Here is a 13,192-nt window from a genome sequence, read left to right as displayed (position 1 = left end):
ACCACCTTAGTTGCTGATTAACTTCTCAATAGCCCCTCTCATTTGTATATGTATAACTTTGTTTACACAGTTTTGCTGTAGAGACTTGCCTGCATTTATAAGCTGCAGATAGGCTTGTTTCAGCAAAATGGCAACAGCAACCTAAACCTTTTATCATAGCAAGGCATTGTAGAGCCCTTTAAAATAGCAATACAGTTAATCCACCCCACAGTGTGAACAATTGCCTGTTAAAACCAAGCAGAAACAAGTACTGTATGTCTTAAATTTAATACTTAAATATGGAAAGGTTCAGGATTTTCTTTTGTCAATAAGCAGAACAGATCCACTAACCCGGTGTTTAAAAGTGAGAAGAATGGCTTCCCGAAGTGAATTTATTTCAACAGAAAAGATTCTAGGAGACCTGAGTCACTCAGAGCTAATGATCATATGATTTCATCAGATGGAATTAATGAACTTACTTCTCTAATATATATTCTGTGTGTGTGTGTGTGTGTGTGTGTGTTTGTGTAGGCCATTCCAAATGAGCACAGACAAAACCTTTTAACGACCCCACTGTTGTGTATTCTGCATCTGCCACATATTTGACAGGAAAGCTGGTTTAAAATATTGTATCCGGATTCTGTTCTGTATCCTCTTGTCTATAAAAAAAGGGTGACTCAGGTACCATGAGTCAACCTGTATAAAACTCTTAGGGAGAGGCAAATTATAATTAATTTTAAAAACCTCTAAAAAGACCTAAATCCGCTTTTCTATATACAGTAACCTTATTGGCTACCCCAGCATTCAAAAAACAGAAGTCCAACCCCCTAAAATCATCAGTTGATTTAAAATCATGAGATTTTAAAAACAGAAAATTCTGGATTCTCTTTTAGAGCCTTTAGGATACATGTCTTCAAGCTTTTCCCCACAACCATGAGGGCTAGAAGCTTATGGTTGTTGTTTTTAAATGAAAGCTGAGATTTTCAAGCAATCACCTGACTCCGGAAGTTGGGGCTTTAAGAACACCACCACATATTACAAGACTCATGAAAAATCATGAGAGTTGGCATCACTGTTAATGCCAAGATTTTAAGCTCTCATATTTCAGTACCTTTTAGAGCAGCAAAGGTGTGTCCATGGGCATGAAGCTTCCAATTTTCATCCACAAGAGACCTTAAACCTGTCACTGGTGTATAGGTGACTATTGTCAGTTCTGGGCATGAGCCCAGTGTCAGTTTGCTCTAGTGAAGATGATTAGTTAAAGTTTTTGTACAAGTGATCAAAACACATTTTTTATACCAGTATAACTATGTTGGTTATGGGTGTGATTTCTTACTAATACAGTTATACAAATACAAGCCCTAGTGTGGACACAATTATATTGGTATAAAGATGCTTTATACTGGTATAGCTTATTCCCCTCCCCAAACAGGACTAGATATACTGGTATAAGCACTTTTATACTAGTACAAGTGTGCTCACAGTAGATGGGTTATATTCCTTTATATTACAATAATTAAAGTAGTAGAACTTTTGTATGTAGACAAGGCCTGCAAAGCTCTTTGAAGATAAAACGTCCTGTGTTAATGGCCTTTCCTGAGGAACTGGATCTTGAGGTAATGGGAAGGTTTGTGTGTTCCAGTGATCCTAAGAGCTATGCCAGTAGGAGTTTTAACCATGCCGGACAAGTCAAAGGGTATGGATAGGGTTGCCAGGTGACTGGTTTTCCATGAGAATGCCTGGTCACAAAGGGCTCCCTGCCTGTCCTAGGTCCACATGGCTCCTGAAAGCGGTCGCCAGGTCCCTGCAGCCCCTAGACGCATGGGCGACCAGGAAGGCTCCATGTGCTGCCCCCGCCTCGAGGATCAGCTCTGCAGCTCCCATTGACTGAGAACTACGACCAATGGGAGCTGAGGGGCTGGCACCTGTGGGCATGGGCAGCGCGCAGAATCTCCCTGGCTGCCCACATGTCTAGGGGTTGCAGAGACCTGGCGGCCGCTTCCTGTGAGCTGTGGGAAGTGCTGCCAGGACACAGCACCCCAAACCTCCTCCCACATCCCAACTCCCTGCTCAGAGTCCCCTCCCACACCCAAACTCCCTCCCGGAGCCCGCCCCTGCTCCCAACACACCAACCTACCCCAGGCCCCTCCTACACCCCAAACTCCTCATCCCTGGCCCCACCCCAGAGCCCTCACCCCCCTGCACCCCAATCCCCTGCCCCAACCCGGAGCCCTCTCCTTCATCCCAAACCCCTCATCCCCAGCCCCACCTCAGAGCCTGCATCCCCAGCTGGAGTCCTCACCCCCACCCCGCACACACACCCTAACTCCTTGCCACAGCCTGGAGTCCTTCCCGCATCCAGAACCCTTCATTTCTGGCTCCACCCAGAGCCCACACCCCCAGCTGGAGCCCTCACCCCCTCCCGCACCCCAACCCCCTGTCCCTGCCCGGTGAAGGTGAGTGAGGGCAGAGCAGCGAGCAATGGAGAGAGGGGAGATGGAGCGAGCGGGGACAGGGCCTCGGAAAAGGGGTGAGGCAGGGGCAGGGCAGGGGTGTTTGGTTTTGTGCGATTAGAAAGTTGGCAGCCCTAGGTAGGGAGCTGACCAAAAAAAGGAGCCTGTTGCCCCTCCAGAGTGGGGAGGCCTGAACAATAGTCCAACGACCTAGCCTCATAAAAAAGTTAAGTCATAGAAACACAACCGGGGAGCCGCTCTGCAAACAGCACGATGGACAGGGATGTCAGAGCCTTGTTCGTGTCCTCAGCGACATCTGACAGCACCAAAAGGATTCAGACTATTAGTGGGTCCAACCCTACACATTTGTCCACGTACAGAGGTCTCATTGACGTTCCCAGGTTTCTACGCTGCACTTCTAAAACGATGGGGATTCCTTAGCCATTGCACACATACCTGCCAATACACTGTTGAGGGGTGTGGGCAGCATCCTTCCTCGCCCCCTGGCATGGTCTGTCTCATTTAGGCCAGGCAGGTGCACTCTCACAGACCAATGATACAAGCCTCAGGCTGTGCCTACACTTAAAGTGCTACAGTACTTCAGTGAAGACACTCACTGCAGAGATGGGAGGGGTTCCCCCGTCACTGTAGTTAATTCATCTGCCTGGAAGGCAGTAGCTGCTGTCTATACCGCGGGTTCGGGCAGCATAGCTGCATCTCTCAGGGATATGGATTTCTCGCATCCCGGAAGAGACGTAACTTTGCACATGTACATTTTCAGAGTAGGCAGCCTCAGTCTCCCAGTAAATGATTTCCAAGTGCGTGTCTAGGAATGGGGAGTGTGGGGTAGGGAGAGTGGGCAAAGCAGGCATTTACTTTCTGAGAGGCCCATTGTTCAACGTGAATATTTTCGCAGTCATATATTTCGTGATGCAGAGCTTTGCTGCCAACATTGGGAAGCCTGATGGATTGAACTGACATTTTCATTACACGTGTCTGCATTAAGCAGTCTCTTTCAGTGCCCTCAAATGAATGTACTGTGAAATGTGTTGGCAGGGTTACTGTAGTTGAAAAATACTGTGATTCGAAATGTACTTTTCTTTCAAAAAGAAAAAAAAGTGTCATTGCCATTGGCAAATTAATATTTCCCCCCCATTCTCTTAACCTCTCCTTCCACCTACTTAATTTTTCCTGTTCCTTCCAACCTACCCTCTCCCCCACCCCAAAAAAGAGCAGCAGCTATTTACAGATGTGTTCAAAGTCAGATTTGTGAGACGCAACCAACAAAGAATGGATCGAATCTTTTCAGACATTACATATTTTTCTGCTGTTCAGTAGCCCCCTCTGTGCCTCTTTTGACACTGTTTCGAACATGTTTGGTGAATAACTTCTGCCCTATATAGATTTACTTTGTTCTCCTGGCCATCTGGTCCAAAATATGCGTATCAAAGCTGTTAATTTCACATTAGGAGGATTTGAAAACAGGGGTGCCTCATCACCAAATAAAAAAATAAACAAAGCTTTATTCTCTCCCCCACCCACCCAAGCACACGTCTCCCCTTCCCTCCAAAGACACTTCTAAAACAATCTGTGTGGTGAGAGAACAAAAGCGTTTTTATTACAGAAATTCCCCTTATTGCACACAGATTGATGCAAGGGCTTTCTGAACCCAAGCCCAAACTCAGAATTTTGGATTTCAAGAAAATAAGCAGTAGATACTGTGTTTGTTTGGCTTCTGATTCCCCACTCATGTGGAAGCACACTATTTGCATTTGCATCCCTAATGCTTTTCCAACGGTCTCTTCAGAAACACGCATTTAAACTCATGCGGGGAAAAAGCCATGTTTTTTTAAGAGATCCCCTCATCCAGAATGTCCCACTATGTCAACTCAATTTGATGAAATGAAAAGCAAACTTCTTGTTGTTACACTGGAGTTTGAAACAAATGAATCACCAACACGATGCTAATTATAATATAGAAGTCCTAAACCCCTTGGGAGCTGATAGTTAATTAAACTTTGACCCTCATCCCCTCAGCTTTTCCCAGCAAAGGATGGTATTCAGAGGCTGTATAAATGACAGGGAGGTTATTGGTGATTATAGTAGTGTCCGTTTTTCCTTCCTTCCTTCTGGAGTCAGCGGAGATAAGCGAGGTTAGAATCATCATATGCTGTGAAGTAGATAAATAGGGAAATCTTTTATATGCTGCTCCCAGGCAGATCCGGGAGCTAGCCAAGTGAGTTATTATTTTCTCCAACTAGCTACTCACTCGGCTGTCTTTCCTGTTAGCCTTGGAATCAAAGATGTTAGAGACTGAAAAGTCTTAGCAGAGTATTGAGTGTCTCTTCCTGCCCAAGCAGGAATGTTCCCTGTGGCTCATCTGGTAGCGTGTTCTCCGGTATAATTTTCAGCTTCCCAAGCAATGGGCTTGCTATCACTTCCCTTCTGGTTCCAACATTCCCCCTCTATCATAGTACAGAATAAAAGAGCTTCCTGAACGGTACTCCACTGAGTCTGACCATCATATATACATGGATCTGCTCACAATGTAAGGGCAGGTCAGTTTGACTGTGGCAGGTCCAATGTTTGTAAATGGCATGATCATGTGGAGGCTGTTTTTAAACAATACTGAAAAAAATGTAACTATAGGATCCTACCTATGCTAAATTAAAAGTGTGGTTTTTACCTACACAAGCAGTGGATACACCTTTAAGAGGTATATCAAGAGCCCCCACTCAGCTCCTGCCCCAAGTGCCCAGTACGACTGCCCTGCTACTCCCTATCTGTATGTGCTGGCTCATGAGCACCTCAATTTATCCGTAGCCTGTAAACCACTTGGGATGCTTCCGGGTGACCAACATTAAAGCTGAGAATTTTCAAAGCCGCGTAGAGAATCTGAATCCTTAGGCAGGTTTGAACAGCTCAACCTTTGGTATTATATTTTTGTTCCTGTGCTTTTTGCTCTGCGTTGCACCATTCTTGTGCATGGTGCCTTACAAACTCTGAGAAGTTCTGGAGACAGAAAGATTGCTTTGGCCTTTGACATTTTTAAGAAAATGTATATTTCAGCTGTGTGGAAAAATGGAGGACTTGGACTGGATGCTGTTTGTTTTGTGGTAATTTCCTTTGTCCTCCATAATTTTGGAATGTGATACTTTAAAGAATCATTTCTGATGGGAAAAAGAAAAGGAGTACTTGTGGCACCTTAGAGACTAACAAATTTATTAGAGCATAAGCTTTCGTGAGCTACAGCTCGCTTAAATGCATCCGATGAAGTGAGCTGTAGCTCATGAAAGCTTATGCTCTAATAAATTTGTTAGTCTCTAAGGTGCCACAAGTATTCCTTTTCTTTTTGCAGATACAGACTAACACGGCTGCTACTCTGAAACATTTCTGATGGGGTTACTCGTATACATGAAATGTAATAAGCTCTTTGGGGCCAGGGCTGTCATCTTGTCCCAGGTTTGTACAGTGCCTCACACAATGGAGTCCTGGTCAGTGGCGGGGACTTTTAGGCTCAACTGCAGTACAAAGAACAATAAAAGGTAATCCTACTTATGCTTCTCTCACATCCCAGATGTCAACAGCTGGCTGCTTACCTTTGGTTTCCAACTACACAATGTTATCCCGGGATATCCCAAGCCAGACACGGATGCAATGGAGCCATCATATGAGCTAATCCACACGCAGATGAAAACCCAAGAGTGGGACAATAGCAAGGTGAGCCATGTGACCACATAGTCTGTCTATTTTAGGCACTGGTATGGCACTTGTCACCACGGGATCCAGGTACAGTATTCACTTTAGAAATCAAAATCAATCTGCTATTGCAGATGCTCAAGGGACCTGAGTGAAAGTCAGCCTGCGAGTAGCTGCTGTCCCTCCCCACTTCAGTAATGAAATGTGACTAAATAATCCCATCTGAAGTTCTTTATCACCCGTGAGTCCTTTCTGTGATACTTATTGCTGATTGCTGAACAAAACTGATCTGCACTGTTTTTCTTTCTTTAAAAATGTGATGTTACCACAGATCACTTGCTAGCTCCCTAAACCAAGGAATCAGAGCTGATAGAAAACACCTGTTGGATCATCCACCCATGCCCCAAGACAGAATTGTTTTCTAGAATATATTTTCTAGTGCTTTATCCAGTTTGGTTTTAAAGCAAACAAACTCCCATTACTTACGTTAGGAGACTACCCCACAGTGTAAAAGCCTTCTCCATAAGAAAGCTGTTACTGACAGCTTAAATTTTACTTGGCTTGATTTTGTACCAAATCACTGTACACTAATTCAGGTCTAAATCAGGATGTTTGTAGTTCATTTTTGGCAGCCAATACTGCATGTGCAAAACGGGATTAACACCTTGAAAACAAAAGTCACTTTTAAAACCCAAGAGTCTTGCATACTGCTCTCTTCCCAGCATAAACTCAGAGACAGCACTCTCCAGTGGATAGGACAAACTTCCTGCAAGTTAGACTGGTTAAACTGTGCAATGGCCTTCCAAGGTGTGTGGTGGAGTCCCATCGCTGGGCTCATTTAAAACTAGTCTGGGCAAGGCATGTGAAAATACACTGTTGCAGACAACTCTGCATTAGCTCCAATGGTATCAACTAGATTGGGTAACAGATCTTCCCCTTCTCTAACTCATTGAATCCAGGACTGGCTCTAGGCACCAGCAAAGCAAGCAGGCCACCCTTTTTTTTGGGGATGGCAAAAAACTTAGAGCCAGCCCTGCTTGGATCCCAGATCTCAGTGGGCCAGATACTTCCCTGAGTTGCACCAATGTAAATTCGGAGTTACTCCACGCTGCCAGTGGAGTGATTTCTGATTCACATCACTGTAATGGCCTAACAGATCAGAATCAGTTCCCTTATCTGAGAAGGGTGAATAATACGAGAAGAACCAGGCAGGTAACGCTTCACATAATGTTGGGCTATATTTGCCTTGCAGGGATGGGAGGTTGGAGACCTAATGCTGAGTTTGAGCATCCCCCATCTCGGAAATATCCAGGATACCATAAACCTTGCACTAGGTTCAGCTTAGCTTAGTTATCCCCCTGCAGCTCCAGAGTGACATTTAAAATCCAATACTCTCTTGTGCTGCGCTTTTTGCCTGTGAGGCTGTCACTAAATTGTTTGTTGAACAAGTTCAATGTTATTGGCCAGCAGGGGATGCTTCGTGACTGCTGGCATATTGCAGAGCTGCAGCACCTGAATCCAATTTTGCTTCTTTTCCCCTTTCGTCTTGTTGAATTACCAAGTAATTGCGGGCGGTCGTACAGCTCTGTCTGCGGGGGAGGGAGGGCTGGAATCAGTCATCATTTCATTAACTAAACAACTCTCAGTCTCATGAGCTCTGGGGCTCTGATACCTGCGGCTTGTTATCTGCACCGTTGGCTGCAGGGGAAGGGTAGCCCATCTCAGCTATTGGTTTTCCTCAGCACACTGTAGGAGGCAGAGGCTGATCAGTATTGTTTTGGCTGTGGAATGAAATAGGCTGTATATTCTAAAGTAACTTCCCAAGGGGAGGATCCTCCACACCCTCACAAGGCTTTACTCTTCCTGCCTTGCAAATCTGATTGATCAGGAGTGAATTCTGCTCATCCTGTTGGTTTTAAAATGGAGCCAACCCTTTTTTTCCCAACAAGAACCACCTTATTTTTCTCTGTCGGGGGTTAAAAACGGAAATGGCCTTGTAGTTCATGCACAGGGCTGGGATTTAGGAACTCTGGGTTCTGTGCGGTGTCACGTGGGGCAAAATCCTCTCCCCAGTGCCCAGGCTGGATGCTGGGAATCTCTGTAGGGTGATGCTGCAGTGCTCTCAGATCCCACAGAGCCGACTGCAGCCCCTGTGGCTCTAACACTTCTGCCTAGAGGAGATGGGGGAGTACGAGGGGGGTTGACATAGTGACAGATCCTCGGTCCTGGCCTGCCATTGCTCCCTCCTCCTCCATGTGGTCACAGAGGGCACCCAAATGGAGCTGGGCTCTGCAGTGCAGGTGCACAGTCCCTGTACAAACTCACTTCATCCTGTCCCTGTCTCTCCTCCACACTGAAGCCACAGCAGTTCCACCCCAAGTGAGCCCTCTGTGCCTACCATGAAGGGGTATAAGTTGACCTTTCATGCAAGAATTTCTTTCATCTACAAAGTGGGGCTCGTAATGCTTCCCTCCCCCATGCGGGCGATGGGAGATTCCACTCACTAAGTCTGTTTTAATTGGATTTAATGACTTAAGCTTAAAGGACACAAACTTAGTGCCTAAAGCTCGGCAACTAAAACAGAGACCAGGTCAGGAATTTTCTGACAAAACGTGTTTTTCCTTGGAAAATGCCAGTGTGTCAAAACCAAACCTGTTCATGGGGAAGGGTCAAGTTTGACAACTCTCCCAATTCCAGGGGGGAAAATTAAAAAAAAGGGTTTGAAACTCTTATAGGTAATTTCTTTCATTGTTTATTTTTTCTTGGTTATTTTAATTAATTTATACTAAAAAAAATAGGTTAAAAAAATTAAAGGTCAAAGTTGTAATGAAACATTTTGAAATTATCAAAACAAACACCTTCAAAAAATCAGATCAGTAGATTTTTAAGATAAGAAAGAACCATAGCTCTGCTCTCTGCCATCTTCAACTCAGATGGTAATTTTCTGTTTCTCTTCCTTGGTAGGTCATTAAAATGGGTTGTAAGATGAAACACAAATGATAGATCATCTCCTCTGATCTCTTGCGTAGCGTAGGCCAACAAATTACACTCAAGAATCCCTGCATTGGGCCCATAACTTTTGTTTGACCTATAGCATATCTTTCAGAAAAACATGAAGTCCTGATTTAAAGATTGCCAGTGATGGAGAATCCACCAGGTCCCTAGATAAGTTGTTCCTGTGGTTAAGTACCCTCATTGGTAAAATTTGTGCCTTCTCTCTAATCTTAATTTTTCTAGTGTCACGTGTCAACCATTGGATCTCATTATACCTTTCTCTGGTAGATGAACGAATTCTTTACTATCAGAAATCTCTACCCCATGTAGGTACTTGGAGAGCATGATAGAGTCACCTGTAGATCTTCTCTTAGATAAACTAAACAGATTAAGCCCCTTTATTGTATAGCTTTTTTATTGACACTCCTCTCTTTCGGTGGATCACTACAGTTGCAGTAATAGCACAAAGCAAACTCAGTTGCTACCCTGTGACTGGGTCATTTTGTGTAATAAAGCCAAGCTAAGCTCTCTTTCAGTCACAATTTCTTTCTTGTGGGCTTCTAACTGAGCTCCTTTACTTACCCTGTGGCCACTTGCACCCCTCTCCAGTGTTTTCAGGGGGCATAGAGGAGGCAAGTCTCTGGTGTAGCTAATGCAAAGATGTTTTACTTGGGGTACTGGACTCAAACTGAGGTCTCAGTGCCTCTCCCCAGTTCTTGAGCTCCCATAATATACCTGCCTGAGTCTACAATGCTACTGTCACTCCATAAAGTTTCCTTAGTCATAGCCTAGATTCAGCAAGTCAACAATAAGCCCATATTTTAGTAGGGGAAATATACACCCACGGTATATTGATACAAGTAGAAACAAGGAAACAGGTTCAAATTTCTTTCACATCTTGGCTATTTATGATGGGAAATGAAAGCTTTAGGTATCACAGTGTAAGGCACTATTTAAAAACAAGAGATGATAGAAGCTAGCTGTGATATTTTAAATCCTCCAGAACTGCAGGCAAAATACAAGCGGCTATTCCAAGATCGCTGTAATGTACTATTCTCTTGAGCTCTGTACAGCAGCAAACAAACAATGAAGGTCAGTCTCTTCTCTCCAATGAGTCATTACTAGATAAAGTAAAATGTCACTTAAGAGCATCTGATTAAAAAGATCTTAGGGAAAAACAAACCCAGAATAGAGATGTCAGTTGTGTATAGTGACAAATAATAAAATAAAATAATCAATAAGTCCCACCACAACTCCCTTCTGCTTTAATGCTGTTTTTATACTGTACCTCTGGGTTACAGTTGCCAAAAGCTACAGCATTTTTAGAGAGCTCTTCTCTGTGCCATCTTCAGCTCAGAGGGTAATTTTATGTTTCTCTTCCTTGCTAGTTCATTAAAATGGGTTGTCAGATGAAACAGAAATGATTGAGTATTTCAAAAGCAGGGATACGCTGTCTCTTTGAACTCTACATAATCTGTTTGCATTCCCCCTTTTCTTTTCACAGGGTAGCATACAGGCTGAGGTTTATATATATATTTAAATTTAAAAAAAGAATTGTTCCCAAATACACTTATTAAAGGGATACACTCAAGGTCATCAGATCTTAAAATTAAGCAGTTTTCAAAGTCCTCCCATATTATAGGACTCAGTTTCAAGTTAACCGAGACATTTTTAATTATGAGTGATGATGCATTGTGCTACCACGTGGAAGACCTTAGCTTGCAGACTTGTGTCCCTGGATAGCGAAAGTTGGGAATGGTAGAACAGCACCTCTGGGAGCCAGCACAAGTGCCTTGTGTTGCTCAGAAGCAACCCCTCAATTTACTTGGCTAGAATAATTGTAGCTATAAGCAGTGTCCAGTGGTAGGGCACAGGATAGGTAGTCAGGAGACCTGGGTTGTATTCCTGGCTCTGCCACCGACGCATTGTGGGACTTTGGGGAAGTCCCTTCATTTCTCTGCACCTCCTTATTGTTGATTGAAATTACTCCTGCAGTGAGGTGCTTTCTAAAGCTAAAAGAAGAGATGGTCCTTGCTAGAAATAGACAAGACAAACAAAACAAGCAAGATGTTTGAGGCGCTGTGGAACACTGTGATCTTTGGGTGAAAGGTGCTAAGTGCTAGTGCTATTATATCATGGGGACTCCCACTAAACCTCAGTCTAGATATTATGTCCAGATGTATTTTGGGTTTTGTTTTTTATTTTTGAATGATGATGGCCATATGAGTTGGTGAAATATTCTGTCACGTCGTGAACCTCACAAATGCTGCGTATTACTATGTCAAGGAAAAAGAAAAGGAGTTTCCACCAAATGCATCCGATGAAGTGAGCTGTAGCTCACGAAAGCTTATGCTCTAATAAATTTGTTAGTCTCTAAGGTGCCACAAGTACTCCTTTTCTTTTTGCGAATACAGACTAACACGGCTGCTACTCTGAAATATGTCAAGGAAAAGTCATGTGTTTTAATATGGTGCCATGAAACACAAAGGAGGCTAAACACATATTTTAAATCTAGTATTTAATGGCCTGAGTTGATGACAAAAAACAAGGACATTTAGTCTCTCTGTACCTTAACTTAGCCATCTGCCTGAGTATTCCCCAATTCAGAGAATACCTGTCCTGCTCTGCTATGGCAGGACGGGGCAAAGTCACATTTCAGCTGTGTCTTGTAGTGTCAGCAGAACCTCGGAGTTGATTAATAAGGGATCCAGTACTATGCCAACTGGTAATCAGAACAGCTGAGGAATGGAGAAGGGAAAAAATGCAGCTATACAAATTCTCCAGGGCATCCTGATTCTGAAGGGCACGAGCACTTTGTCAATATGGAACCCTTCATTGTTTGCCCAGAATTAAATGGCGAGGCCAGTGAAGAGGAATCTCCTGTGGGACTGCATCTGTAAAGGTCATGTTGTGGCTCGACATCAAGACCAGCACCCTTCCTCTCAGTGAAATGCAGTAGGCTGCACAGTAGTCTCACGAGGGAGGCCCATCACCTGGCTGTTGAGAAATAGACCAGACAGTGCACTATATATAAGTGGAATGGACCAGCCCTGCATGGGGAAGGCTGGTCTAGAAAGCCCTTCATCATCTTAAATACTTGGGTACACACTTAAGAACAGGCAAACCAGGTCCCACCCTATAAGAATCTCCATGCAGTTTTGCCCAGAATTCAAAGGGAGCTTAAGCTTTTGGTCTGAGTCCCAAAAGGGGTTTAGCAATAGTGGGATTTACTGTTCTTGTCCCTCTTCCCTCCCTAATCACGACAGGGATGGTAGCTGAAATAGCTCAGGACACAGGAGTAGCTTTTATTGCTCTGTGACAAGCCTCAGAAAAGGAGGGCAAGCTAGAACCTCCCCACAGAACCTGTTCCTCCAGACCAAAGCTATAGGACAAGCTTATCCAGCCAACTTTTTCATGGCCCATTCAAGCCATGTCAGATTTGATCATAACTGGACCTGCTTGTGTCGCAGATGAGGTCAGTGGCAAAATCTCCTTTGACTTCAATGGGAGCAGGCTCAGCATGTGTCTCTCGTCAGTCCTCCTGAGCAGCATCCAGAGTCTGAGATGTTGTTGTTATAACACAACACCCTCATCACAGAGCAGTCACTAGGAGATTCAGATGTTCCATGCCACTCAGGATCAGGCCTTCTGGGAGTTTACAGCATTTACATCTGTAGTGTCATGTTGGAGACAGGGTTGTTTTTGTGCCTCTTTATCATTGGTCACATTGTGTCCTAATGGAGTTCGCCTACAACCCCATTGCTTTCAGATGCCTCACGCAGGGGATAGGTCAGTGCAGAATTTAGCCTCACAGGGCCTCCCACAAGCTTCTAGTGACACATTTGGCAGTTCACTTAATCATCTCTGCCTCACTTTCTTCATAACTAAAATGAGGCTGTTCATATACCTTCTTGAGCATCACGGGGCTAACCTCATTCATTGTTGTAAAAAGCTTGGAGATCCTTCACTGGACGGTCCTGTAGCAGTTCAGCATCTCATTGCTAGAATATTATAAATCGAATATGTAACAGCAAAATAGAGCATCTGCTCGATCCCATGCCTCGGTG

The 13,192-nt window shown here is 44.1% G+C and overlaps 1 protein-coding gene across 3 annotated transcripts in view; it reads left to right on the top strand.

Annotated features, from left to right (window-relative positions):
- The window catches only part of TENM4 (teneurin transmembrane protein 4), a 1,775,651-nt gene that overhangs the window by 1,753,821 nt on the left and 8,638 nt on the right, over positions 1–13,192 (top strand). For all 3 annotated transcript variants that reach the window (XM_043504093.1, XM_038368402.2, XM_043504094.1), the window contains one exon: positions 6,010–6,152. In XM_043504093.1, coding sequence (XP_043360028.1) covers positions 6,010–6,152 — 143 coding nt within the window. The remainder of the gene's footprint in view (positions 1–6,009; positions 6,153–13,192) is intronic.

This window comes from Dermochelys coriacea, chromosome 1 (assembly GCF_009764565.3).
Source record: "Dermochelys coriacea isolate rDerCor1 chromosome 1, rDerCor1.pri.v4, whole genome shotgun sequence".
In the NCBI taxonomy this organism is placed as follows: Eukaryota; Metazoa; Chordata; order Testudines; family Dermochelyidae; genus Dermochelys; species Dermochelys coriacea.
Note: the sequence above shows the minus strand (reverse complement) of the source record. Positions and strands in the feature narration are given on the sequence as shown.